The sequence below is a fragment of the Ictidomys tridecemlineatus genome, chromosome 5, assembly GCF_052094955.1.
Source record: "Ictidomys tridecemlineatus isolate mIctTri1 chromosome 5, mIctTri1.hap1, whole genome shotgun sequence".
In the NCBI taxonomy this organism is placed as follows: Eukaryota; Metazoa; Chordata; class Mammalia; order Rodentia; family Sciuridae; genus Ictidomys; species Ictidomys tridecemlineatus.
Genome location: NC_135481.1, coordinates 118914162 through 118940789, shown reverse-complemented (window position 1 = coordinate 118940789; position 26628 = coordinate 118914162). Strand labels below are relative to the sequence as shown.

At 51.5% G+C, this 26628-nt stretch overlaps 1 protein-coding gene across 8 annotated transcripts in view; it reads right to left on the bottom strand.

The window, feature by feature from the left end:
• Window positions 1-26628, bottom strand: part of Eml1 (EMAP like 1) — a 161879-nt gene that overhangs the window by 2373 nt on the left and 132878 nt on the right. For all 8 annotated transcript variants that reach the window (XM_078050837.1, XM_005333907.5, XM_078050840.1 and 5 more), the window contains 14 exons: window positions 26237-26386; window positions 25432-25501; window positions 23681-23791; window positions 22868-22963; window positions 21370-21504; window positions 20676-20775; window positions 19556-19710; window positions 17298-17423; window positions 16990-17121; window positions 15152-15219; window positions 12794-12882; window positions 2455-2552; window positions 2266-2353; window positions 959-1054 (listed from right to left, as the gene is read on the bottom strand). In XM_078050837.1, coding sequence (XP_077906963.1) covers window positions 959-1054; window positions 2266-2353; window positions 2455-2552; window positions 12794-12882; window positions 15152-15219; window positions 16990-17121; window positions 17298-17423; window positions 19556-19710; window positions 20676-20775; window positions 21370-21504; window positions 22868-22963; window positions 23681-23791; window positions 25432-25501; window positions 26237-26386 — 1514 coding nt within the window. The remainder of the gene's footprint in view (window positions 1-958; window positions 1055-2265; window positions 2354-2454; window positions 2553-12793; window positions 12883-15151; window positions 15220-16989; window positions 17122-17297; window positions 17424-19555; window positions 19711-20675; window positions 20776-21369; window positions 21505-22867; window positions 22964-23680; window positions 23792-25431; window positions 25502-26236; window positions 26387-26628) is intronic.

The following is a 26628-nucleotide window of genomic DNA, read 5'->3' as shown; positions in this document are numbered from 1 at the left end:
AGTGGGGATCAATGGCAGGCTTTCTGGTGCCCACCTCTCTAAGGCCCCTCTGGATACAACACCTTTCCCCAAATCATCTGACGGAGGCTGACTAGTCCCCAAGGTTACAGTTTCCTTTTTTGGGGGGTTACTCTTTACATGTGAAAGTTTCCAGAACTGGTTAGCCCTGGACCTGTGTGCCTTCCAGATGTTCCTTGGTGCTGGTTTTGAGGGCTGCCATTTGTCTGCTAGCTGCCCGGTAGGTGTGCCTGTGGGTGCCACTCACTGACTAGGGCTCCAGAGCCCTGTGTCCAGGTGGTGGGCAGACACCATTGTCTGACTATTGCTCTGGGAAACCCTTTTGGTTCCAGAAACTTTGGGCGTAAGAGAGCTGGGTGCATGTCGGCTTCTCAGCTGGCATTCTAGAGAGACAGAGGGGCTCTTAGTGTTAAATACCAGAAAATGGTGAAACAACAGAACCAAGGAGACTGTAAATTCTTACCAATCTATAGACTCGTGGTCTCTCAAAAAAGATGACAATACTACTTTTCCTTTTTTTCTACTCAATTGTGGCAATTTATTTTAGGATATTCATGAATATATTCCTAAACTGAACTTAAACAATTAAGTGCAGTATTTAGTTTAAGGACCAAAAAATGTCAAGCCCTAACAAATAACAAGGAGTGCCACGTGGTTCATTTAGGTGTGTCTGGCACAACCTGATGTGGAAGATTCTAGAGAACTATCTCAGCACCTGTTCTGTATCATGGAAAAGGGGTAAAAGCCCATTTCTCTAGCTCTGCCCAGCTGGACATGGCCAGGTCACTCTGGCCCTTTCCAGGGAGCTGAAGGGGTGTCTGGTGGGGCACACACTGAGGCCGAGCAATTTGACAAGACTGGAGACTACGAGGCTTCATAACTATTAGAAAAATATCCTAAAAGTAGACACATCTTGTGTTCAAACACCTGCAGAACTTACCAAAGACATGGAATCCCAAAGTGCAGGTATAGGTAGCCCACTCAATGTCTCTCGTAGTCTCCACACTTACGACTTGCTTGCAAGCAGAGGGGACCCCTGGAAAAGGCCAATGGTCTGGTGACACTTAATCCAAGCCCCCAGCTCTCCCTGGGTAAGCCTGAGTCCTCAGGACTGCGCCCCAGCAGGGGACACTCCCACGTTCACCCCATGGGGACTGTCTGGGAATAGAGACCAAGTTCCAGGCTCAGTGTAGGCTTCTTCTTTGTTTTCTTCCCATCTCCTCCCCCAAGTCTATTCCCACAGTCTGGCTTTTCTGGTCCTGGGCAGCAGAGTTGGACACGAGGTACTGAGAGTTGGAACTGGAAACAAATGGAAACCAGTCTCCCCAAGAGCCCAGAGACTCCCAGGTGACATAACTGTCCCTCAGATGAGTTCTGACCACTGGGGAATGAGAGTGTCTGAGAAGGTTCTAGACTCAGAGACCGTCCCCCCAAACCAGCACCTGCCCCTGTGCCTGTGTTGGGCAGGACCTGGGGAAGGAGCTGGGGGACCAGGTGGGGAGGCTCAGGCCTGTAGTGCTGCTTGCCCAGTGCCTGCCTGTCCTGGCTCAACACGAGGCCAACATGCCCGGGTGGCTGACCTCCTCCCTACCCACCAGCTCTGGGCCCACGGCCCGTACCTGAGCCCCAATCTCCTCTCTGTAAAAGGGATGAGCCAGAAAGTGCTGTGGATCAGGAGGAAATGTAGGTAATAACACTGAACTTTCCAGCTGCTTCCAATGGGGTGGAGGCCAGGCCTTCCTCACACTCCATGATCCCCTCTGCTTAGCCCAGAGCAGGGGCCAGGTAGAGTCTGAGGAGCTAGTGCATGGCAGGTCCTAGGTGCTCAGTAAGTGCCACCCTTTATCACCCATCCCTAGGTCTCCTTCAGCCATGGACTGGCCAGGGGGAGGCTGGGAAAGGAGGAGGAGGTCCTGGGGACTTTGTGGCACCCACCTGCTTTGGGCGACACCTTTACCAGGGCCACTCTTGCTGTGACAGCTGCAGACCCCATTCTCATCCCACAACTGCCCAACTCAGCCTCTCCAGCGGGGCCCAGCCTCTCCTCCTAGAGACGGCCCACGCCAGCCTGAACCCTGTGTCTCAGCACCGGGAAGGTCAGGGAGGTCGTGCAACTCCTCCATCTTACAGAGGAGGAAACCGAGGCCTGGGGAGGACACCATAGGCTGGAGCCCTGTGGGCCCATTTGGTCTCACTGCGACCGTCCCATGTGACCTACATGTAGATACCTCCTGGGTTGTTACTCACAGTAAAGGATTTCGTAGTCCCCGGAGTTGGACACGAGGTACTGAGAGTCTGCAGACCAGTCCAGGTGGGTGATGAAGCTGGAGTGACCCTGGGGAGGACAGCTGATGAGTGGCATGCTGGCACACACCCTGCCTGGCAGCATGTGGCATGGGAACGCCCTGCTCCTGTCGGCGAGACGCGGGTACCTACCGAGCACTTGCCAACCCGCGCGTACTTCCTTCCGTTGTCCCCAACTCCGTAGATGTAGATGCAGTTGTCATGAGAGCCGATGGCTAAGAAGTTCCCATCTGCAGGAGCAGGACAGAGGAGAGGGCAAGTGTCACAGCAAGCACTCAGTTCGCCAGAAGGAACGACGCCAGCGCCAGCAGAGACCGAGGTCAAACAGCCCCGTGGATTATTTCAAAGAGAAGGATTTGTTTTTGAACGAGTCCTGAACCAATTCTGAAGTTACCCTTGGAAAAATCCACACCTGACCAAATTATAAAGCTGGTAACAACTTATAAAATCTTCTTGTACACTTTTTTTTTTTAAAGAGAGAGAGAGGAGAGAGTGGGGGGGGGAGAGAGAATCTTTTAGTATTTATTTTTCAGTTTTTGGTGGACACAACATCTTTATTTTATTTTTTTAATGTGGTGCTGAGGATTGAACCCAGCGCCCCGCATATGCAGGCGAGTGCTTTACCGCTTGAGCCACATCCCCAGCCCTCTTGTATACTTTTAAAATATAAGTTTACGCAGTCTCACAGAATCCTTCCCTGTCACCCCTTCCCAGCCACACAGAATGGAGACTGACTCTTTCTAGGGCTGCTCTGCCCATGGCCTCCTTGGTGACCGAAAAGGCTCTTCCCAGCCCATCCCGCCTCTCTTCCCAGGGGCCATCCTTGGCGCCTTCTTTGCTGCGGTTCCTGACATGGAAAGCCTTGCCCATCAGGCTAGCTGCTGTGCCAGGTGACAGGGAAGGAGCTCAGCGTGACTTGGCCTCCTGGCCGGCAAATGAGCACACTGAGCGCTATGCAAGGGGAGGAAGACCCACACCTGGCATGCGCGGGGCGCTGGGTTCAATCCTCAGCACCACATTAAAAATAAATAAATAAATAAATAAAATAAAGATGTTGTGTCCACCAAAAACTGAAAAATAAATACTGAAAAATTCTCTCTCTCTCCCTCTCTCTCCTCTCTCTCACAGGGACAGCTCTAGACCGGGAGACAGGTCCTCAGCAGGGGCCAAGGGAAGGACACAAGGCAGTGCAATGTCAGTGGTGGTGACTTGGAGCCTCACAGATGCCCTGAATGGAATGGAGGGCAGTGGGGTCTCTCCACTCCCACGGCGGCTGCAGGAGACTCATGATTCAGATGGTCTCCACTTATGACGGACGCACTCTGTGGCTTTTCTAAGTTCTAATGTCACGTTAGTTGGCTTTCTGATGGCTTTCAGACACCTGAGATGACTAAAAGGAGGAAGGATTTATCTTGGCTCGTGGTTTCGGGGTTTTAGTCCATGGTCTCTTGGCTGCTGCTTTGGGCCTGTGGTGAGACATAGCATCATGGTGGAGTGTGTTGTGAAGCAAAGCTGCTCACCTCTTGGCAGCCAGGAAGCAAAGAGGGAGAGGAGCAAGCAGGTCCCAACATCCCCTCAGGGGCCTGCCTCCAACAACCCAACCTCCGCCCACCCCGCCCACCTCCTGAAGACTCCCCAGCTCCCAGGAGCACCATCAGCTGGGACCAGCCTTCAACCCCGGGGCTTCTGGGGAATACTGAAGCCACCACTATCACAGATGGTGAGAAAGTGCTAAGTGTCCAGTAGAGACCACACTTGGAATTTTGATCTTTGCTGGGGCTGATGCTACGTGGCTTGAGGCTCTCTTGGGATGTGGGGCAGCTGTGACAACGGCACTCTAGCATGCCGTGCCGTTAAGCCAAGGTGTCCCAGCTTACGGTGTTTTCCTGCAATGGTGGGTCTGTCAGGACATACCCCGTCGGGAGTTGGGAGATCTGAAGTGAAACCAAGTGTCTGGCTAATAACTAAACCAGCCAGGGTCAGTCAACAGGCTAACAGAGGCTGGATGTGCCTAGGCACCATCGCTTCTCCTGTCACCAGCCTTCCTCTCCCCTCAGGTTCTGGGCCTCACCCAGCTTGCCCAGGGACTATCTAGTTCCTAAGCTTATCCCACTAAGCTGCTCTTTGGTCAAGATGAGAATCAGCTGGAGAACTCAAGGAGACAGAGCCAGGGCCCTCACCCAGAAGAGGCGGGGCGGCCGTTTTCCTGGTGGACCAGCCTGTCCCGCCGGGGCTGTTGGCACACAGCCTGGGCACCTGACAGTGCCTCCCTCACAGAAGGTGCAGTTAGTCTGGGCTGCAGGCGAGAAAACAGGATCTGTCCCTCAGCGGTCTCTGAGAGGCAAAGTGACCCAGGTGGCAAAGATGCTGACCTGCTGGCCTGGAAGCTGAACATGTGCCTCACCATGGCATGGACAGGGGAGTGCTGGGGTGGGGGACACCGTTCAGGGACAGGATGGCACAGGTCTCCAGGGCAGGGCGCCCTCCCTCCAGGCACTCTGGCATGGGAGTGTGGGACACCATGTGGCAGAGGAGAGAGGCTGGCTGGCGGGCAGGGCCCACATCCTAGCAGGTCTCAGGCCAGGTGGGAGAGGTGAATTTGAGGCTGGAAGTCACGTGGTGAGCGTCGGGTCCTGACTCGTCCTAGCAGAAGCAGAAGAACCCACGGCTCAAAGGCTGGGGGATGAGACTAAGAACAGAGCAAATGGCCATGGTGCCCTGTGACCACGCTTGTCCTCACTCGCAGAGAGCCATCCTCCTGCCACGGGCTGAGACCAGGAGAGTCCGCGAGGTGTGTGCAGCTGACTGACAGCCCTGGACGTTATTGTCTTCCTATGTCTGTTCTTTAAAAAGTATAAAACTTTAATCCAATCAAAATGCGTTTTGTCTACTCATAAAGAGGCTGGTGCATGAATCCCCCGACTCTGCTTCTGTCTTCAGTGACCCCCAGGGGGCTGGCATCTTGCCAACGATTTAGCCAACTATGGATGCAAAAATAATTCATCTAATAGCCCAAGACCACCGTAGGTAAAATGCTTCAGAAGTGAAAACCAGCTGATGACGTGTGGCGGAGACGGCAGATGGCCCACAGACACCCTCGTGGTTTGTTCTCTTGGGCTAGGCAGGATGCCGGACCCTCTGGTGGTTCTCATGCCCCAGGACCCGCCTGCTCAGCCCCAGCCTGCTCCTGCAGTTCCAGGACTGGCTTCTGAACTCCTTCTTCACCCACAGCTGAGGCAGGTGACAAGGGTCTTCTCTGCTGTGCTCACGGTTAATCCCACTGCTCAGGTGGCGACCATCTGGCTTGACTTTGTGAATGAGGTAACGTCTCAGTCACCAGGACCCACACACTCAACGTCAGCCTTGAAGAGGACCCATGAGGCAGCAGACCACCCCCGGCCGCCATCCCACCACAGCTCCACTGACGAAGCTCCAGGGCGGCCAGCTCTTCCCTCAGCTGCCAGCACAAGATCCAGAACCTTCTTGAGACTGAGGGAAGGAGGAGAGGCCCCCCTGATTGAAGGACAGCTTCTTTTCTTAGCAGGCCCAGGGACGGGTTGAGGGTCTAGGCTGAGATCTCAACAGCAGGCTGCTGGGTCCTCTGGCAGTGGCCGTTGTGCTTGGACACCTGGTGCCGCCTTCCTTCTGGGTCGAAAGGGTATATGCACCTCCAGGCAGCAGGTGCACATGCTGGAATCTGCACTCGGGCGTGCAACTGGTATTTACCGAGTGCCTGCTCTGCGGTGTAGTCAGAGCTGTGTGCAGTGGGGTCCCTACCAGTAAGGGACCCTGGGCCACTCCCCAAGAGTCTGAGTTCACTGCTTGGGCTGTTCCAGGGGCCTTCCCGGCTGCCCAGGCTGCCCATGACATCACGTCTCCCGAGCGTCTGCTCAATGCTCCGCTCTCCAGAGGGCACATTCACTCCTCCTCCGTGGGAGCCTAACAGTCGCTTGCCATCTGTTTTGAGAAGGATGCTTGCTAACAAGGAGGCACGGCTCCCCTCAGGAGCCTGGGCCTGGCCCAGAGCTCTCACCTTTGCCCCACACAGCCTGCAGTCCACCACCGGAAGTCCAGGATGCAGGGCTTCCAGCAGAAAGAGCACTCTGGTCTCCTGGGATGGTCACTGGTGTCACTGAGGGAAAATGGAGGTCTCCAAAGGCCCCGAAAGCTACATGGGATCGAATGGACAGCAGGGCCTTCTGGGAAGGCAAGCTGTGCCGAGGTCCTCCTGTGCTCAGCAGAGGTCCAGAGTACCTCTGAAAACAATGAGGCGCTCATGCGAGCAGGCAGAACATCGGCCACAATCGACAGACAGGAAGGCGACACCTCAGAAGGCACAAATGAAGGGCATTCTAGCTCCAGCAGGCTCCTCACCAGGGAGGAGCAGAGGCTCCCAGGGCACCGGGTAGCTGTCTGTGGAGGTGAGAGGTTAGAACTTTCTTCTGGCCCAAGGAAAGAACATCCAAAAGATGCACTCTATAGGCCTCTCACAAGAGAAGGAGGCACTCGCCGTGAGGTAGAGGTGACTGTCAATCAGCTGGAAAATAAGATTCCTCCAGGCAGCAGCAGCTGAATCAGGCCAGCATTTCCAGGACCCCAAACTGCTATTTCCAAGACTGATACCACAGGCGAGCAGCCTGTGTCTCACAGCAAAAGACTATCCGAAGGTGTAACCAGGACAATGGGAAGGCTCAGAAGCAGTCACCCCCTGGGAGCCATGAGCACCCCTGACACCCACACTGTGACCCCCAAGCCTCACTTCAGACATAAAAAGAGCTAAAGGCACCTTGGAGAAACGGTTCAGAGGGGTCTGAGGCAAGAAAGTCCAAGATGACCCTGGAACAATGTGCCATGCCAGGGAACAAGTGTCCGAGGCTTCCAAGGTCAATCAAAAGGCTCAGGAACCAACTGAAGTGCCTTCCCCTGGCCACTGACACACAACTGTCCCACCTGTTGTAACTACAATAGTCTGAAACAGCAAGTAACTTAAATCCATAAACAGCAAGTAACATAAATGCCACCACTGACCGGCCACTGAGGGAACACTCACTGTCTTGGAAACGAGAAGCAAAACGAGGGAAACCAACACTTTATTCTGACTTCCCCATAAGAGCTCCACTGTGGCAGAGGGAGGTTTCTCTGAACAGAACTAATACATCTAATAAGTGAAGAAGAAAAGCCAAGGTGGCACGTGGACGGCTGGCAACCCCTGACGGGAGAAGGCGATGGGCATCAGCAGCTGCCAGTGACACAGAGAGAGCCAAGCCAACCACACGGCCTGCAGGAGAGACTCCCGAGGGTCTCACGCCTCAGGATCCCAAGTCACTCTGAGGAAATGGGGACACAGAGGGACATGTCAAGCCTCCCTCAGGGATGCGGTCAGCAAACGCAGAGTGGAAAACCCAGGGGAGGGGCGGCTCTTCAGCTGCCGTGGGGGGGGCACCTCTGGATCAGCAGGGACTTTGGAGACCCATTGGCCAAGGACCACGATGGCCTTGTTCTGGGTCCTGATATAAACAACTGTGGAAAAGAGCGAGTGTTGGACTGAGCACCACCCAGACCTCCGGTGAAGCTGAGGGAGTTGTGTTAATCTGGCATGAAGAGGAGACCATGGCGTGGTGACTTGGCACTCTAGAGGGCGGGCTTGGTGCTGCGGCCAGGTGGGAGGCTGGGAACCCTCTCCTTCAAGGCCCTGACAACCCTGGGCAAAGCTCACCAGAACCCGTTCAGCAATCTGGAAATCGACCAAAGCCAGAATGGCCGGCGGTCTGAGGGTGTGTGTGCTGCACGGCAGGGAAGGACAGGGTGAGCCTGTGGAGTGCTTCCCGGGCTGTCCTCATCCAATCCTAGCAGCTCAGCTGGCACCAAAGTTACGGCAGGGAGGAGCAGCCTCTGGGGACAGCAGCTTCACAGCTGTGACCAAAGCAGGTCTGTCACTGTGAAGCCCTGGGTGACACGGAGGCCCAGCAGCACTGCAGATGGAAGGGACGGTCTCCAGGTGGCTCAGCGGGGAGGGCCAGCAGCTCTACTAGCCTGAGATGGTGGCTGTGCTTGGGGTAAACATGGTCTGGGGTGGGTGGGGGACACTGTAGTGTGCACAGTGGAGGCTGGAGAGGTCCCTGGCTATACGGGGCCTCCTGGCCACATGGAGGCTGCACAGATGCACAGAGCAGGTGGAAGCACACCTGCTGGGTTTATAGGGCCTGAACTTTGAATTTCCTCTCCCGCTTGCACAGAGGCCCACTGGCAACGGATGGAGGCCTGGCTGGCTACAGGTGTTTAAATGCACTGCTGTCTAGGGGCTCTTCCAACTACACGAAGCAAACCAGAAAGACCTGAGAAGTGACAGCAACAACACAACGAGACCATAATCCATCACTCCCAACCACTGCAGGACAACTAGCAAATCAGCAGGACAGGGGCCTTGAATCAGCAGGATGGGGAAACAGAAATCAGTAGCTTAAAGAAACATGGGGAATCCACAGATATTTGGAAATTAGACAATACATTTCTAAATAACTCATAAGCCCAAAAGTAACCACTGGGGAAATTAGCAAATACTTTTGAACTGAATAAAAATGAGAACACATGTCAAAGTTCATGAGATGTGGCTCAAGCAATAGTTAAGATTTATAGCTTTAAATATCTATACCAGAAAAGAACGTTCTCCAACAAATAAACCAAGCCTCCATCCTCAGAAACTTAAAGAAAGAAAGAAAAAGGAACAGAAGGAAACAAAAAAGATCAGAACAGAAAAGAGAAAAAAACAGAAAATAACAGAGGAAAACTCAATGAAGCCAAAAGTTGGTTTTCTGGAAAGATCAGCAAAATTGGCAAACCTTTGGCTAGCCCGATCAAGGGAAAAGAGCAAGGGCACAAGTTACCAGAATCAAGGATGAAGATGAGGGCTGGGGATGTGGCTCAAGTGGTAGTGCGCTCGCCTGGCATGCGTGTGGCCTGGGTTGGATCCTCAGCACGACATACAAACAAAGATGTTATGTCCGCCGAGAACTAAAAAATAAATATTAAAATTCTCTCTCTCTCTCTCTCTCTCTCTCTCTCTCTCTCTCTCTCTCTCTCTCTCTCTCCCTCCCTCCCTCTTAAAAAAAAAAAAAAGGATGAAGATGAGTTACTGAGGCCCAACCTAGGGACATGGAAAGGATCACACAGGCAAGTACTACCAACAGATTTATACCAACAAATGAGACAAGTTAAATAAAAATTCCTAGATAAACCCAAACCACCAAACTGACTCAGGAAGAAACAGGAAATCCCAATAGACCTATAATAAATAAAGACATGGAATTAGCAATTACAAACCTTCCCCAAAGAGAAAGCCCAGAAGGTTCCACTGAGTTCACGTGAGTTCCATCAACTATGTAGTCAAGAAACAACAGCAACCTTCACAAGCCCAGAAACCAGAGGAAAGGAGGGTCCAACACACCCTCAAGGCTTGCAGGACCCTCAGCCACATCAGGCCAGGGCACCAGGAAGGAACTCAGAGCAACATCCCCTGGGACACGGCTGCAAAAGTCCTTCACAGACTATTAACAAATTGGGTCCAGTAAGATGAAACAGGGACTGTACCCTGGGACCCAGCGGGATTCACAGAGGAACTGAAGTTGGCTTAACACTGGAAAATCCGTGTAATTCACCACATTGAAAAAGAAACACAAAACCACGTGGTCAGCTTAATAAATGCAGACAGAGCACATGACAAACTAACACCGTTCTAAACTGACCCACTGGACTTCACAAACAATAACAACAACAACAACAACAAAAATAACACAAAACAACAACAACGAAAAACATTTGTGCTTCAAAACCCTGAGCAACTCAGGAATGGAGGGGGACTTTCTCATCAAGGTGAAGGGCATCCTTATCCCTAAAGATGAGAGACAGAGGCTTTATCTCAGATGGGCAGCAAAGTAAGGGACCTTCTTCTCTTCACATTTTACTGGAGGTACTACCTAACACAGAAAAGGAGAAATAACTGCAGGCATCCAGAGTGGAAAGGAAGAAGAAAAATTGTCATTTTCAGATGATGTGATCCTGGCATGAAGAACTCCCAGTGTCACCACCCCCACCCCTCTAAAACTAATAAAAAGTCGGAAAGGTGAAAGGATATAAGATCCATGTGCAAAATTTAATTTTATTTCTATATACTACTAACCAACAACCTGAAAAAAATTCCATTCACCACAACATAAAAATAACTTAGGAATACATTTAACCAAGAGAGTGCAAGACTTGAATTGTACATGAAAAACTATAAAATATTCCTGAGAACAATCAAAGAAGATGTGTGTAGGGCACGGTGGCTCATACCCATAATCCCAGTTACTCGGGAGGTTGAGGCAGGAGGATCACAAGTTGGAGGCCAGCTTTGGCAACTTAGCAAGGCCCTGTCTCAAAATAAGAAAATTTAAAAGGGCTGAGTATGTAGCTCAGTGGCAGAATAATTGCTAGCATATATGAGGCCCCAGGTTTAACACCCACTAGCCAAAAAAAAAAAAAAAAAAAAGAAAGAAAGAAAGAAAATCTAAATAAATGGAGAGATACTCATGGCTTAGAAGACTCAATTTATCAATCAAGGTGAGAATTCTCCCCATATAATCTACAAATTCAACATAACTTCTATTAAGACCCTACTAACTTTATATTTTTAAAAATATAATAATTTATTTATTTACTTTTATGCGGTGCTGAGGATTGAACCCAGGGCCTCACATGTGCGAGGCAGATGCTCTACCACTGAGCCAGCCCCAGCCCTCCTAATAGGCTTTTTAAAATCACAAAGTGACAAACTGATTCTGAAATGTGTGTAATATTGCATAATGTCAAGGAACCCAAATACCAGTAGAACTTTGGCAAGTAACCAAACAGCTGGAGGAGTCACACTAGTCAGCTCCAAAGCTTACCCAAAGTCCTGACCACGTGGATGGGACAGGGTCCACACAGGGGAGGGACAGAACCGAGGGTCTCAAAGACAAATCTTCATATTATGGTCAACTGATCTGTGACACAAAGGCCAAGACAATGCAATAGAGACAGATATTGCTGTCAACAGGCAGTGTGGGGACGAGGGACATCTGGGTGTAGAATGACACGCTCTGACTTTTAGCTATCACAGTCCACGAGAAGCAACTCAAAATGGGCCCCACCTGCATGCATGGGCCAACTCAGCACCTCTGAGAGAAAGCACAGGAGAAGGCTTCCCGACCCTGGGCACGACCCCTACGAGAAAAACTGACCCACTGGACTTCATCAAAACAACAACAACAACAAAATAACACAAAACAACAACAACAAAAAGCATTTGTGCTTCCAAAGACTCCACCAAGAAAATGGCAGGACTAGCCCAATGCTGGGGAAAATATTTATGAAGCCTTTATCAGGTAAAGAATTTACATGTAGAAGAAAGAACTCCTGCAACTCAATGGTAAGGCAGACAACCTAATTTTAAATGGGTGAAAGACATGAATAGTTATTTCACCAAAGAAAATCTAGGAATCTCAAATGGCACATAAAAAATTGCCCAATGTCCACAGTCACTAGGGAAAGGCCAATTAAAACCACAGCAGGCACATCACTCCCTCAGAATGGCCACCACGAGAGACAGGCAGTACAGGGGTCGGGGAGGAGGTGGAGACCCCTGAGCCTTCAGACACTGCTGGAGGAACGGAGATTATAACAGCCACTGTGAAAAACAGCCGGACGGCGTCCTAGTGTGCTGAACACAAGTTCTCCATACAACCCACTGATGCAACTCCTAGGAACTTCCCCAAGAGAAATGAAAATATGCCTTCAAAAAGCCATATATACCTGAATATTCACAGAAGCATTATTCACAATAGTAGAAAGTGAGAAATAATCCAAACGTCCATTATTGGGGAAAAGTTAAACAAAACTTGGCATATCCTCAAAATGGAATGCTATGCAGCAATTAAAAAGGAATTAACTATGGAGAACAATTTATATGGACAAAGAGAAGATCAGTAGTTATCTTGAATGGGGCAGCAGGCAAAGATGAATGGCTCATAGGTACAGAGGGAACTTCTCAGGGGCATGAAAAGGTTTCAAAACTGAATTGTAGTGATGGTTGCAAAACCCTAAATGCACTAAGGATCACTGAGCTGTACACTGTGGTGGGTAAATCACACCTTGAAAAAACTGTCAGACACAGCCCTCACCTTCTGGGGATGTATACGACAGTTAACACAGGAAATAATGTCATGGGAGGAAGGATGGGAGCTGCGGAGGCTGGGCCCCGCTAACCCTGGCATGGTGGACCTGCATGGTGGGCACCGGGGTCACTAGGCTGTCCTGTTTAATGTGGACTGTGCTCAGAATTCTCCACGATGGTGAGGTAACACTCGTCAGTGCAGGAGGCCAGAGACGCCGCCCTCCTGTGTGGTGCAGGTGGCTCTGGGGAGGCCGAGGCGCTTTCCCCAGGGGCAGCTCTCACCTGGGGAGTAGCGCATCACGGACAGCTGCTCGTTGCCGTCCGTGTGGACAGTGACCAGGTCTTTTGTTTCTGTGTCAAACACAAACCACCTGTTAAAACAAGAGAAACAGAGAGGCAGTTTAGGGGGAAAGTCAATAAGGGCACGACGGTAGGGCAAGACCGTTAACAAGTGTCCATCAGAAGGGCTGGACACTCCGGGCGGCTCAGTAAGAAAGCTTATTCCCAGGTTTCATTCAGAGGAGTGTCCTCGGGATACCCACGAGCCTTCTCTGGAAAGGAAGAGCACACAGCGGCCTGGAAGGATTCAGTTCTCAGCGCTATGACGTGGTCTCTCGGTATTGTGTTGTGTCATTTACACACGAAATGAGAGAGAGCCCTGCACAGGAAGATGGCCAACACCTAGTGCTGCAGGCTGTGGTCAGAGGATGGCCAAGGACCGCCTGCTGAGCTCACCCAGAGCCCCACTTGAGCCAGCCGGGTGCAGGAGTAGGGGCTGGGCCAGCTGGGTCAAGTCTAGCTCTTCTGTGTGCTAGGGAGCAGCCAGAGTGGACGGAAGGACAGTAAGCCTGGAAGACAGCCGAAAGGACAGGCCTTGACTTGGACTTCTCTGGCCAGTTTCCAATGGAAACATGGAATTAGAGTTGGGTTCTCCTCTGCAGGCTCCATGTTGAGTTGCGATGGACCTGGGAGTGGTTCCTACCTCCGGTAGGGACCCTGCGCCCACTTCAGGGTTGCTGCACTTTAGGAAGACTGAACACTGAGGGGTGGCAATGGGTGGGGCACCGGGCTGCGGGGCTGAAAGGCTGTGGACTACCCAAGGCTGCAGTTTCAACCCTGGACACCACTGGCGTGGAGCTGCTGTGTGCTTGCCTTCCATTCAGCACTGACCACTGCCCGTCAGGACTGCCTGAAGTTTGGATGCTGCTTCTCAGCTTTGATTTCTGGCATCTTGAACAACCATGTATCTTTAACATGTTATTTAACCTTAACAGAGTCCAGAATATAACAAATAGCAAGGCTGGGTTGATTGGAACGTGCCTTTGAAATGTCCTATCTAAAGGACAGCATCAGAGCATCTGGCCTGGGACCAGCAACAGGGAGGGGCAGACGGAGGGGCCACGTCCTCAAGCCCACACTGCTGCCTGTTCTGAGCATGCTCTCCCTGTGGTGCACGGGGAGGTGATGGCACTTGGTGGGAGCTCAGAGGAGGGCCTGCTGAGCTCCAGCCCCAGCTGCCTGGGAGAGTGAAACGGAAAGGGGGCCGAACAAGGGCGGCCGTGTAACCGCACTCTGATGACCTGTGAATGCTGTGGGACGGTCACTCTCTTTCTACCCTCCAGACAACAACGGCATCTAAGTGGTGCACTTCTCGAGGAGAAAGACTGGGAGGAAACCACCAAGTACTGAGTGAAACCACAGTAAGTGCATGTGGGCAGCCCCGCCCCCCGGCCCTGGGTCTTCCTTCCCGTTTCAGTTACCCACGGTCAACCTTGGTCTGAAAATATTAAATGGAAAATTCCAGAAATAAGCAGTTTTAAAGCATGTGCCATTCTGTGCGTGTCACCTGCCTCCCTTCTCATCAGGCAGGCACTGTGTCACCTCACGTCATCGCAGCAGAGGGGGACACCGTGCAATCAGCTGTTTCTGCAGAGATGCACCCACCTAATTCGTGTTTGTTATAATTGCTCTGTTTTATTGTTGTGGTGAGGCTCTTCCTGTGCCTAACTTAGAGGTGCTGTCATGGGTTAGGACGCAGGGCAGGATGCTTCACCACGGCCCCCTTCAGCCCTGTGCGACAGAGCCAGGCAGACAGTACCACCATGATTGACAGAGGAAACGAGTTCAGAGAGTTGATGTGACCAGCTCAAAGACACACACTGCCAAGTGGCAAAGCAGGGTTCCAACACAGACATCGGAGGTGCTCGGTAGATAAACACTAGCAAACCTGAACAGGAGGCTCAGAATGGGCACTCTCAAAATTCTGAAAGTCCAGTTAAAAAAAAAGAAGCAGTTTTAAGTTCTGGGTACTTTGGATTGCTTTCTCGCTGATTCCTCCTCCTGGGCTCTCGGGCAGGCCTGGGGAGCTCCACAGCCTCTGAACCTGGAGGCAGATTGGGGGGAGACTCTGGGGGGGCCTGAGGACCGGGCATTTTTATAGGATTGAGGACCTATAGCTTTACAAAATGTCCCCCAGTTTGAAAACAGGAAGGACCACTGCCTTAAGGGTTTGGACTGATTCTTGGTGAGTCACTGGGAGCTGAGAAGCCGCAGTCGGGAGCTGGCTGCGCGGGGCCTGGGGGCACATGGGGCGCGCCTGTCCGCGGCTCTGAGAGCATAGGCCGCCTGGGGTGGGCTTACCTCCCAGTCAGTGTTCCGACCGCGACCACAGACCCTGAAGGATGAAAACCAGAAGACTGAGCTGGATCCTAAAATATTTTAAAGGAAGTGTAAATTGATGGCAGATACAGCACCACAGCATGACACCCCCGTGCCCTGCCACCCCACAAGCCCAGTGGCTCTATCTGAAAAGTCCTTTCTCTCCACAGAGGAGGATGGCTTGCCCCTGGATATGTGGCACATTTCTTCTTTTCTTTTCTTTCTTTCTTTTTTTTTTTTTGTAAGTTTCTAAGTACCATAAATCTTTTTAAATTTTTTAATTAATTTTTATTTATATATGACAGAGGAATGCACTACAATTGGCACATTTCAATAATACTAAAGTTTTATCCTTTCAGAAGTTTTCCTTTTGCCTTATCCCCTTTCATATCTACAGTCATCAGATGAGAGACTAACAGGGAAATGCTCTTTTTTCTGAGCCCTAGTTTAGGTGCCGGCCCCCGTGGCTGACCCCTATGCTCAGTGGTCACTTGGTCAAATAGTGAGCTGTCTGGAGATACAACCAGCTGACCCCTGAAAAGGGGCCAGGAGTGGACGTGGAGGGCACAGAGATGCTCGTGGATTAACTAGAGACTCCAGAGACTGGAAAGCAGCAGCAGCTTCTGGCTTGATCCTCTAGATGCCTCTTCCTAAGTGGGAGCTCAGGCCGCCACGACCCACACGTGGACCTCAGGTTTCCCTTGGCACTTTACCATTTACAAAAGCACTTTGGTGCAGGCCATTAATCTGAGCCTCATGACAATTGTGACATGAAGACACTGCAGTACAGAGAAGTGACGACTTCCTGTCCAAATTCACAGGGCCAGTGGCCCAGGAGCTGACTTGCTGCAGGCTGGCTTCCAGCTCCGGCCCCTACCTTTACGAGTCAGCTGAGTGGTGAAGGGGCAGGGAAGTGCAGGGACTGTCACTGCTTCCCAAGGCAGTCATGCTGATGAGACAGCGGGGAAGGCTGCCCTCTCTGAGCACCGCTGAGCCCCTCTGGCTCGTCCCTCCCATGCTCAGCAGCTGGCTACAGTGGTCAGCAACCCATTGAACCTTTCTCTGAAAGTCGAGAGAGGAGAGCCAGACCCAGCACCTGGGGGATGCCAGCCACTCTGCAGGGCATTAAAGAATATGCTGGGGCTGTGTATATCGTCAAGGGGCAAGAACACAGGAGGTCCCTTCGACTCTCCACAGTGTGGTGCTGAGGACAGAGCCTGGGGTTGGCCAGTGGGGGTAAGTACTGGCCTGCGACTAATCAGTGACCTTGGCAAGTTATTTAACTCCTCTAAACTTCAGTTTCCTAGTTGATGAAATCAGAGAGAAAAAAATTTTCAACCTGCAGGGTGGCCGCAAGGATTAAGACAACATACATCCAGTGTCTGGCAGGCAAACAGCCAGTGCTCAAGAAATGCAGGCCTGTTTTATGTGTAGGGAAAGGTATGCAATCTGTGCTCCTTTTGCAAAGTCACAGAGATGCTGACTTTAAAACCAATGCTTTATCTTTACCATCACACTGAGAATGTAGAGACGAATTGAACTGTTCTCAGTACACCTGTGAGCGCCTATACAAGAATCATGTCACAGACAGAATACGGCCTATGACATGCATCTCCAGCACTTGAGGCAATGAGAACACTGCACCCAAGAACCCGTGAGCAACTCGAGCTGCTAAGAGTTCAGGGGAACGTCAGCACTGCAGGGCGAGAGCCGTCGGGGCACGTGAAGAGCTCAGCGGGGGAGGCTGGCTTGCAAGAGAAAATGAGCAAGTTCTAGGTAAATTTCTACCAGAAAGGTGGAAGTGTAGCACGCATGCTTACCTCTATGATTTTGTCCCAGACGGGCCGGTGGCCGACAGCGTCCCAGAGAGTGGCGTGCTTGTCATGCCCACAGGTCAAGAACTGAGGTTTGGAAGCATGGACGGCCAGCCCCCAGAGCTCATCAGTGTGACCCTGCAAAGAAGCAAAGGAGCTTTGAGACCCTGCAGTCTACAGCGGGGGCCTGCAGGGACTACGGCAGGGGCCCCTTCAGTGCATCCCTCACTTGTCTCTCTGCCAAGGCCATTTCAGGGGGACATAGGAGTGACTGCCTCCGTCTGGAGCTTGCTTGAACGCTCAGCTAACCATACCTGAGTGATGGGTGTGAAGTCCCCTGACAGGGTGCCCTGCAGGACGAAGTTCCTGGTCGTGCCTATGAGGATGACCTCGCCCTTCCCCTCGGCCACAGTCCGGATTGGGCCAAACTGTTCAGGAATCTGCATTGGAAAGCGTGGTGTGAAAAGATCTCAGATTTTATGAAATTGTCAGCTCAAGCATCCAAAGTCCTTGTTTATCCATCACATGGGAAGGACTCAGCAGTTTCATATACATGTGCACACACGGAGAGAGGTTAGCCACCAAAGCCAGCTGTGGAGCGAACAACTGAAACCCAAACCTTACTTTTTTATTATTTATTTTTATTAATTTTTTCTGCAGTGCTGGGATTGAACCCAGGGCCTCGCACATGCTAGGCAGGCATGCTACCACTGTGCTCCATCCCTGGACACAAACCTTACTGCTAAAACTATAAACAGTTTACATATCTTCAAAGAATCAGCAAAAGTCAAGTTGTTTTTTTAAAAAAAGGGTATTTTTCCTGATCTCCAAAATAATAAAGGGATATAATTGGCTAGTCTGCTCTTCACTTGTTATGACTTCTGTGGCAAGAGTTGATAAGGTCTGGAAAATAAGGACCAGTAAGAGTTGCTGTAACTTTGAAATGGCAACATTGCTCTGTTTAGTTTTGAAATCCACTATTCATACTGATGGACACCAGAAATGATCCAAATATTAAGAAAAGGATTCAAAACGCACTCACTGAGGCGATTTGCTATGACGAGTTGAATGAAGTTCTCGCCCTCCAGGAAGACAGGGCCCGGCAGGCCTAGCTCAGGGAGAGTGGCCCAGCTCAGGGAGAGTGGCCCAGCTCAGGGACAGTGCCCAGCTCAGGGATAGTGGCCCAGCTCAGGGAGCCTGGTCCAGCTCAGGGAGAGTGGCCCGGCTCAGGGAGAGTGGCCAAGCCCAGGGAGAGTGGCCAAGCCCAGGGAGAGTGGCCCAGCTCAGGGACAGTGGCCCAGCTCAAGGAGAGTGGCCAAGCCCAGGGAGAGTGGCCCAGCTCAGGGACAGTGGCCCAGCTCAGGGAGAGTGGCCCGGCTCAGGGAGAGTGGCCAAGCCCAGGGAGAGTGGCCAAGCCCAGGGAGAGTGGCCCGGCTCAGGGATAGTGGCCCGGCTCAGGGAGAGTGGCCCGGCTCAGGGAGCCTGGTCCAGCTCAGGGAGAGTGGCCCACCTCAGGGAGAGTGGCCCGGCTCAGGGACAGTGGCCCGGCTCAGGAAGAGTGGCCCGGCTCAGGGAGCCTGGTCCAGCTCAGGGAGAGTGGCCCACCTCACGGAGAGTGGCCCGGCTCAGGGACAGTGGCCCGGCTCAGGGAGAGTGGCCTAGCTCAGGGAGAGTGGGCCACCCGCATACCCTTTCTCTATCTTCCAGGCAGGCCATTGGCCTGGGCTTGGGAAAAGGTGATGGCAACCCACACAAAGAGGAGTCACAGATACCAACAATGGCGAGTTACCTCCAATGGGGCTTCGGTGCTTCCTTTGCTGTTATAATTTAACACAGGAACATCTACAACTAGTAATCCAGCGCATGTTCACTCAAGTGCTGATGAAACCTTAGCATAAAAAGTTCTCAGACTAAAACTGCGCTCTGACTTAGAAGCTGGAACAGTGCTGCAGCATGTCCCTCTACACTAGAGACGCAGAGCATCACCCGTTAGATTGATGGCAATTTTCCCTTCTGTCTGCTCATAATTTCCTGGAACCCTGGGGGGAAAACTCTTGTGTGTGGAGGAATATTGAATTTCCTGCCTCTGGCTTACAGGAAGGAAGGCAGGGTGGCTCCTAGGTAACCCGGAGGTGAAGCAGGTCTCCAAAGCAGCCGGAGTGCTACAGAGCCTGCTGGCCCTGAGCTGAGAGCCATGCACAAAGTAGATACTCAATAAACCTAAGTGCAGAATGATAATATTGGCAAAGTAACAGGCTGGAAATTAGTAAAACGCAGGAAAGACTTGAATGATAAATCAAAATGTGGGTTATAGTCCCCTGGAAAATTAAATTGGCCCTATTAGAAAAACACTGTAAATATAAAGTGTCCATTAGCCTCGAACTTTTATCAATTTAAGTTTATTTTAGTTGTACTTAAATTGCCTCCACAATTGTAACAAAACACCTTGTTTCCATATAATTCCATCTAAACAATTTTTCAAGCTGTAAGTTAAGGATTCTAAACTAACAAGGAAATGAGTCAGAAAAACAGTTTAAGGTTAAAACGAGCCTGTAGCAGCCTGCCGACTCACCTCAGTTTTATGAAGTTTTTGATAGTTTCCATTCCAAGAAACGAGCTTGCGGTCTTTCCCTCCTCCGGACACCAGCGTGCCGTCTCTCAGCATGCAAAGCGCAAAAATGCCGCCCTCGTGGGCCCCTTGGACGGCGTGGCTTATGCGGTTGGTACCTAGACACGCAGGAAGCCCCGTTAGCGTGTTCACAGGCTTGCCTGGTCCATCCTCCAATCTCACTTCACTTGGGCTGAGAGGGCGAGGTGGTGAGTTCAACTCTACGAAGGACTCAATTTCTAGAAGCTCACAGTCTCCAGCGAGCCTCAGCGGACTCCTCTGTGGTCGGGGAAAGGTGCACGTTGTGGCCGGGAGCGTGGCCCGTGTTGGTGCCCACGCCTTCCCCCGAGTGAGCTGCCTGCTGGGCCAGGAGCCTGCTCCTTCCTCAGGTCGACCTTGGGGAACAGGCCACTGCTCCCCCACAGGACTGTTCCAAGGATTAAGCAAGCAGTGCCTCAAGCACCAGGAGCGGGGTGTCTACAAGTCACCTCGTTCCGAAGGCCCACTGGGGGTCCCTCTCCACCTCACCCCGACCTCAACCCTCCGATCCCTGAATTGGGGTGACATATTTTCCTGGCCGTGGTAAGTGTCCCCAAGTTGCCTGCCCTGAACTGAGCACATCTTTCCAGAGTGAATCTCTTGTCCCCAGCGGCTTGCAGTAGCAGGGGCAGCAGCAGGGATCTGGCTCTGGCTCCCCGAGAGCAGCTCACGCACTGCTGGTTGTAGCAATTAAGAGACGTCTGCCCAAGACTATGTGAACCAGGAAAGTTACCTAACTATCTTCTAACTATGCGGCCATTATAACTTCATCGCTATAGCTTGTTAACAGATCTCCTGATAACGTATTAATCCTTCACAGCACCTCGGTCCTGAAGACCCTTTAGGGTGGTACACTTAACTTACCACTCTCCAGCTTTCTTCCGTTCCAGTTTTATGGTTTCAGGACACACACACACACACACACACACACACACACACACACACCCTGGAATTTAATAGTAACTCCGTGGATCATATCAACAGACAGTTCTTATAGAAGTCATCCTTGAAGTCTTGCTTATTACCAAAGCATTGGCACTGTTACCTTTTCCCCATACTAAGATGTTGCCACTGGAATCTCCAGTAATGGTGTCACCGTTTTCAGAAAACGTCACGCAGAGGACAAACTTTGGCTTCTCCTGTTTCTGCAGAATGTAGTAAATACATACATAAGTGTACTGAATCAGGACAGTCTTTCCTGTGGTCTCGAGAGCTGGAGCCACAGCAATCCCCTCTGGGCGGCGTCGGCCTCTCCAGCACCCTGTGGCTTCCATTTTTATCCACCCTTACAGAACTACGCTGCTCCAAGAGGAGGAGAGACTCTGGGGCTCCAATGGCGGGGAATCCTGAGGTTGCTCAGGGGTGCTGGCGGGGACTAGGGGCGGGCGTGTTGTCTTGACCACAGAATGAGAAGCAGAACCCCACGCCAGAGCAAAGGACCCTCCAAACAGCCCCGGAGAAGCTCCCTGCGTGCTCTCCCGGCCCACAGAAGGCACACACGCCTCCGGCACCCTTCACGAGACAGCCGCCCCCACGCACCCTCTGGCCTGCTCCCCCGCCCTGGTCACTGCGTGACCAGTGAGGCCCACAGGCACAGGGGGCTCCTGTCTAGATGAGCGGTCCTAGTGCATGACGTGCCACCACACCCCCAGGTGCAGTCCAGACTGAGACACCTCAGCGCCCCCCTAAAGCCCACATGCACCTCCCAGGGGAAAACTAAACAAAAGATGTAACTTTACCTCAAATAATCCTTGCTTCTTATTAAGGGAGTTTCCTTCAAGTGTCCAAAAGTAGAGGTGTGATTTTCCACACGTGACTATGACATTGGTGTCCGTGGGGTGGAAATCCGCAGCAAACACGGCTTCATTAGAACACTTGAGGGGAAACAGGGCAATCAGACGCCTGGAATCTCCTAAGACAATTTTCTCTTAAGAAAATAAATCTGAACTACCAATAAACAACTCATTCCAGCCAAGCACGATGCCTTTTGAGTTTCCCACTGAATTCACCCTGTAAGAAGTGGTACTGGTCACGCGCCTTGACCACCCCCTCGCCTGACGCCGCTGGCTGTGAGCCCTGAGGATGGGAGCTCAGGGCAGCGACCACACAGGGCAGGAGGGGCTGCAGTGCCCATGCTGATCTCCCAGGCCGGGCGCATGGCCAGGTGCTGAGCTCTAGGCCTCATCCCCACCCGCGGGGGGAACTCCAAAGAAGGGTGGAATCTGGATTCCCACAGCCCCACTGTCCTGGCTGCCCTGACCCCTTCCCTGGCAGGGAGGCTCTGGGTCCTGTTCCTGGGCCTCTGCCTGAGGCTCAGTCTGGGGTCCACTGTGCTGGGTCTGGGTCTTTGATTACTTCTCTGATTACTTCATCACCTCTCAACTGCTCTCCTGGCCTCTAGGACTGCACTCGGTCTGCTAAACCTGGCCTTGCTGGGAATTCAGTTACATGTCCTTGAACCTGGATGAAAACTTGCGCTGATCACTTCCCACCTAGCAACATGGCAAGGACACCCAGAATTCCTGATGAGACATTGGACGGCAGGGCTCCAGCGTGACAGGAAGCACGCCTGACCAGAGCACAGGATCTGCCTCCCAGACACACAAGAGATGGCTGGGTGTGAAAGGTCAGCTGGAGTGACCCCAGTGTCAGGAGAGTAAGGTATCCAGCGGTCATCCTGGTGTGAGACCAGTCACGCTGTCTGGTGGTGTCTCTAATGTTAGGTGAGTTCGGTTATCTAAGGTTAACAGATGCCAAGATGAGAAATCCAAAGTCAGTTCTATAAAAATAGAAATCCAATGATGATCTCAACAGGATGAAAACATAAGGAGCTTCAGGAACATTAATCTGACATTTTGGGTAAAATGGATTCAAGGCAGTGAAAGAGGGCCAGAGTGGACCACTTCAGGGAGAACCCCAGGAGGGATCTGATGGGCCTCCAGTGCCCCCAGAGTCTGCTCAGCTTGGGAGGCGCCCGGGCTGGGGCAGTGCCTGGAGCTCGGGTGCTGGCTGCCTCACCTGGCAGCAGAGGCTGCCACAGCTCTCTCACTAGGGAGTGAAACAAAAAGTGAACAAAGACATCACTGTGACAGCACTCAGGATCAGGTCCTGCCAGGGGACGGGGTGGGGAAAGGAGCCACACTGGGGCAGGGTGGGGCAGGGGCAGCTGGGAGCTGCTGAGGGGCTGAGGTTGTGCCAGGGCCTGTGTGGGGAGTCGCGCTGGGGCTTGAGTGAGACCTTCGCATCGGCCAGCCGCTCTTCTTTCTGCCAGTCCCACAGGGACAGTACGTGGTCATTAGAGTCGTCCACAGCACAGAGGTTGCTTCCTCCGTTCTGGAAGAGAAAGCTGTTCATAGCAAGACTTCATTGAGAGTAAACTGGGATGCACACGATTTGCTTTTCATAAAAACTGCTACTCTAGTCAGCAGTTATTCACCCGCTGCTTCTGGGACCCGTATCCCTGGCAGACGGGGCGCGCAGTGAGCCTGGGCTCCCGAGGGGCAGAGTGGGAGGGCCGCGGTCAGAGGCAGCTCCCCATCCCAGGCTCTAGGAAAGTCTGCCCAGAGGGCTCAGGGCAGCTCCCGGAGGAGACAGTGCCCTCGGCGGCAGGGCCCGGGTCTGTCACAGCTGTGGCTGTGAACATGTGTGTGGGTACGTGTGTGCATGTGTGTGAGCTGGATGAAGAAGTGTGGATCCACCGGGCCAGCACACCCCGAGGGAGCCGGGAAGCCTGGAGGCCCCCTCCAACCTGTTTGCACAGGCCACGGGGCCAGTGGAAGCCACCTGCCAAGGCAGCAGGTGACGTTCAAGGCCAGAGCAGGAAGGCTGCCTTGAAGAACATGAGGACAAATATGGGGGTGGTGGCTGTTTCCTTTACCATGCCCACGTGGATGAAGCGTACGACTGGAAGAGTGTCCCTGATGAGGGGACCTGGGAAGCCAGAAGGTCCCAGAGTGCGAATCTGCACCTGCACAGGCAGTAAGCCCCCCACTCCAGCCTGGGGGCTCCCCCTGAGGCCCGAGGCCACAACACCACGGGCTTCATACTTACAGATTTTGAGAATGCAATGCAGGTGACAGCTCGGTCAAAGAAGCCTATCCCGATGACGTGCAGCGTGTTCAATGTCACAGAATCCCAGATGCGCACATGTGGGGGCAGTTGCTGTTATGAACAAATGATGCCATCAGTCCCGTCAACTGACCTGTCCCTCCTCACCTGGAAGCTACACGATCACCCGGGAAGCAACTGCGATTTTGTCAAAAACCAAAGATTTTTTCCCTTGCATTTGAGGAGCTGCCTCTGAATGAGACAAGACATCCCAGTGGCCACAGGGGGGCCTGGGCTCCGTGGCCAGCTCAACACTAGAAGTCCACCGAGTTTTAAAACTTGACTTGGCAGCTCTTGACAACCATACCAAGGACCTGACTGTACAATGTGCCTATCTGGATATGTCGTAACTTTAGAAATGAAAAAGGATAAGGAAAGGGGCATCGCATATGAGGGTTATTTTTATTTTTAATAGGGTCTCACCATGTTGACTAGGCTCAAACTCCTCCTGCTTCAGCCTCCAAAGTAGCTGGGGCTGCAGGCCCCCACTTTCCCCTGGCTCAGGGTTCTGCTTTTAAAGTCCATTCGGTTGCTAAGGCACAAGTATGTCTAAGTTCATCCAAATGGTCACCGCCAAATAGTGATAGAGTTTGACATGCCTGGGCTCAACAGGAGCAAATCAGGCTATTGACTATGCATAAATAAAACTTAGGGTTGTCATAACTCGCTCAAAACCCTCTCAACTGTGATCGGGGTTATTTATCCTAACTTCTCTCTTCCGTATAGAAGAAAGCATTGTAGAGCAACCTGCTGATTTGTTACCAAGACAGGGCACTGTCTCTGGTGGTCAGAGGCATTAGATGAACCGGGTTCTGGTCCGGCCTTATCTCTGAGTAGTTGGGTGTCTGCACGGTCCTCCAGGGTAAACTGGATGAGCTCAGGGAACTACAGCATTTTCTCAGGTTCTAAAAGTTCTGACTCAATTTCAATGCCAGAACTGAAATACAACATCAAGCCACCAGAGGGCAGAACAAAGGGTCACTACTCATTTCAAAGAAAATTTCAAGGCTGGGTAAACACAAGAAAAGATGAGCGCCTGTTCCATTTATGTGAATTTGCATAACCGGAGTCTGATTTCCACTATCCCTATTAATTCTTTTCAAGTGTAGAGTTTTAATGGAAAACAGCACACAGTTAATGTTTAAAATTCAATGTTATTAAAATGTTTCCTAGAATACAATCACATTCATTCTTTCTGAGAGAAAACTCATTGATAAGAACAAAAGTACTGAATGTGATTATTTTAGTAACAGGTCACACAAATATGAGCCTCATTTGTGATATCTCTGTGAACAAGGTATCACAGGCCACAGGAGTTTTTAGTAAGACATGACAGTCACCAGATGGAAACACTGTCATTCTCTATTAACTCGCGCTGGCTTTCTCTCACTGACCTGCCTGACCGCAGGACGTCCCACACCCAAGTGACTGACTGTTCATTATGGCTTTAACCTTACACATCAAACTGGCACCTGCAATTTCAAAGCTTATCCTGTGTGCAAGTAGGTATGTTCAGAATTGTGAAGTCTTAGGCAAGAACACGCTGCTTTTTAAGTCCATGGCGAGACCGTGAGTGGCAGTAAGCAATCTTGGTGAGGGAGTCAGGTGTTCAGATGCCACACCTGCACCCAAGCGGGGGGCGCCATCGGCAGTGTTTTCAGGAAATAATAGTAAGAACAGATAGTACAACTTACCTTTCCATCCTTAGACGTGCCTGCGACTTGTCCTGTTGCTATAGTGATCCTATCGGGGTGAACTGCTAGGCTGAAAAGAGGATATTTATAAGACACCTGCCCTTAAAGGCGGGCCTTGCTCTTCCCTGGCCAAGTGCAACCTAGTCAAAAATTTAAACATAGGAAACACAAGGCCTGACTTCTTAGAAGGCACAATGAGCCCCCCAACCCCAACCTCCGTGCACAGTGAGTGCCCACTTCAGTTCATCTTCAGTCTTGAATTTCTCCTGGAGAACTTTCAAATTCAAGGCAAAAGCATCCTTTGCTGGGAAAATAACCATTTTAACCTGCGAACCACTTAATTAGCCTCCACCCTTTGTTAAGAAGTCACTGGAGAATGTTAAATAGGAAAGGCACCTCATCTTTGCCAATGGGATTTTTTTTTCATTGACCAGGACAAACACACATATATGCTACATGTATTCATTCATCCAAACTTCCAGGAATGATATTCTTACCAAAAGCTGTAGGCAAATTGGGAAAGGGTAGACTAGCCATAAACATGAGGCAAATAACCATTATGTGCAACGTGTTAAGAAGCCGTGTGGGCAGGCCTGCAGGGCCATTGGCTGAGGTCACTGGCTGGTTAGACTCTGCCCGAGGATGGACAGCTAGACCTGGAGGGGGGCGGCAGGCCAGGTGCTAGCAGTGAACATGCCCAGAGTAGAGCTCGGCTGGAGCCTGCTGTGGCTCCCTTCCTTCCCTGGGGCTCACATCCCAACACTGACCTTCCTGCTAATGTCACCTCCAGCTTTTGAGGACTCACCACTTCACGTCGTCATTATGGCCCGAGTAGTGCCTCTGCAGCTGCTCCTCCACGTTGTACAGCACCACCACCGAGGCGATGAAATACACCGTCTCCCCTGTCGGGAGCAGGTACAGGTTGTTCCGACAGTCTCGCCCCCGGTACCCGTAGCTGGGTGTGCGTCAAGGTAAACATGGCTTTCCTTTGAGAGCAGGCACATCAGCAGCTTTATGATCCAAACAGGGTAACCTGCAAACCCTCACTGTCCAGTATGTGGCTGCACCAAGTTGGGCATGGTCACTGATGTAATGTGAATACAAATTTTTAATAATACAAAAATTAGTTCTGTTTTATCGAGTCAATTATGAGGCTAGGAACGGAATCTTTTACTAAAAAAAAAACCTTAACAACAT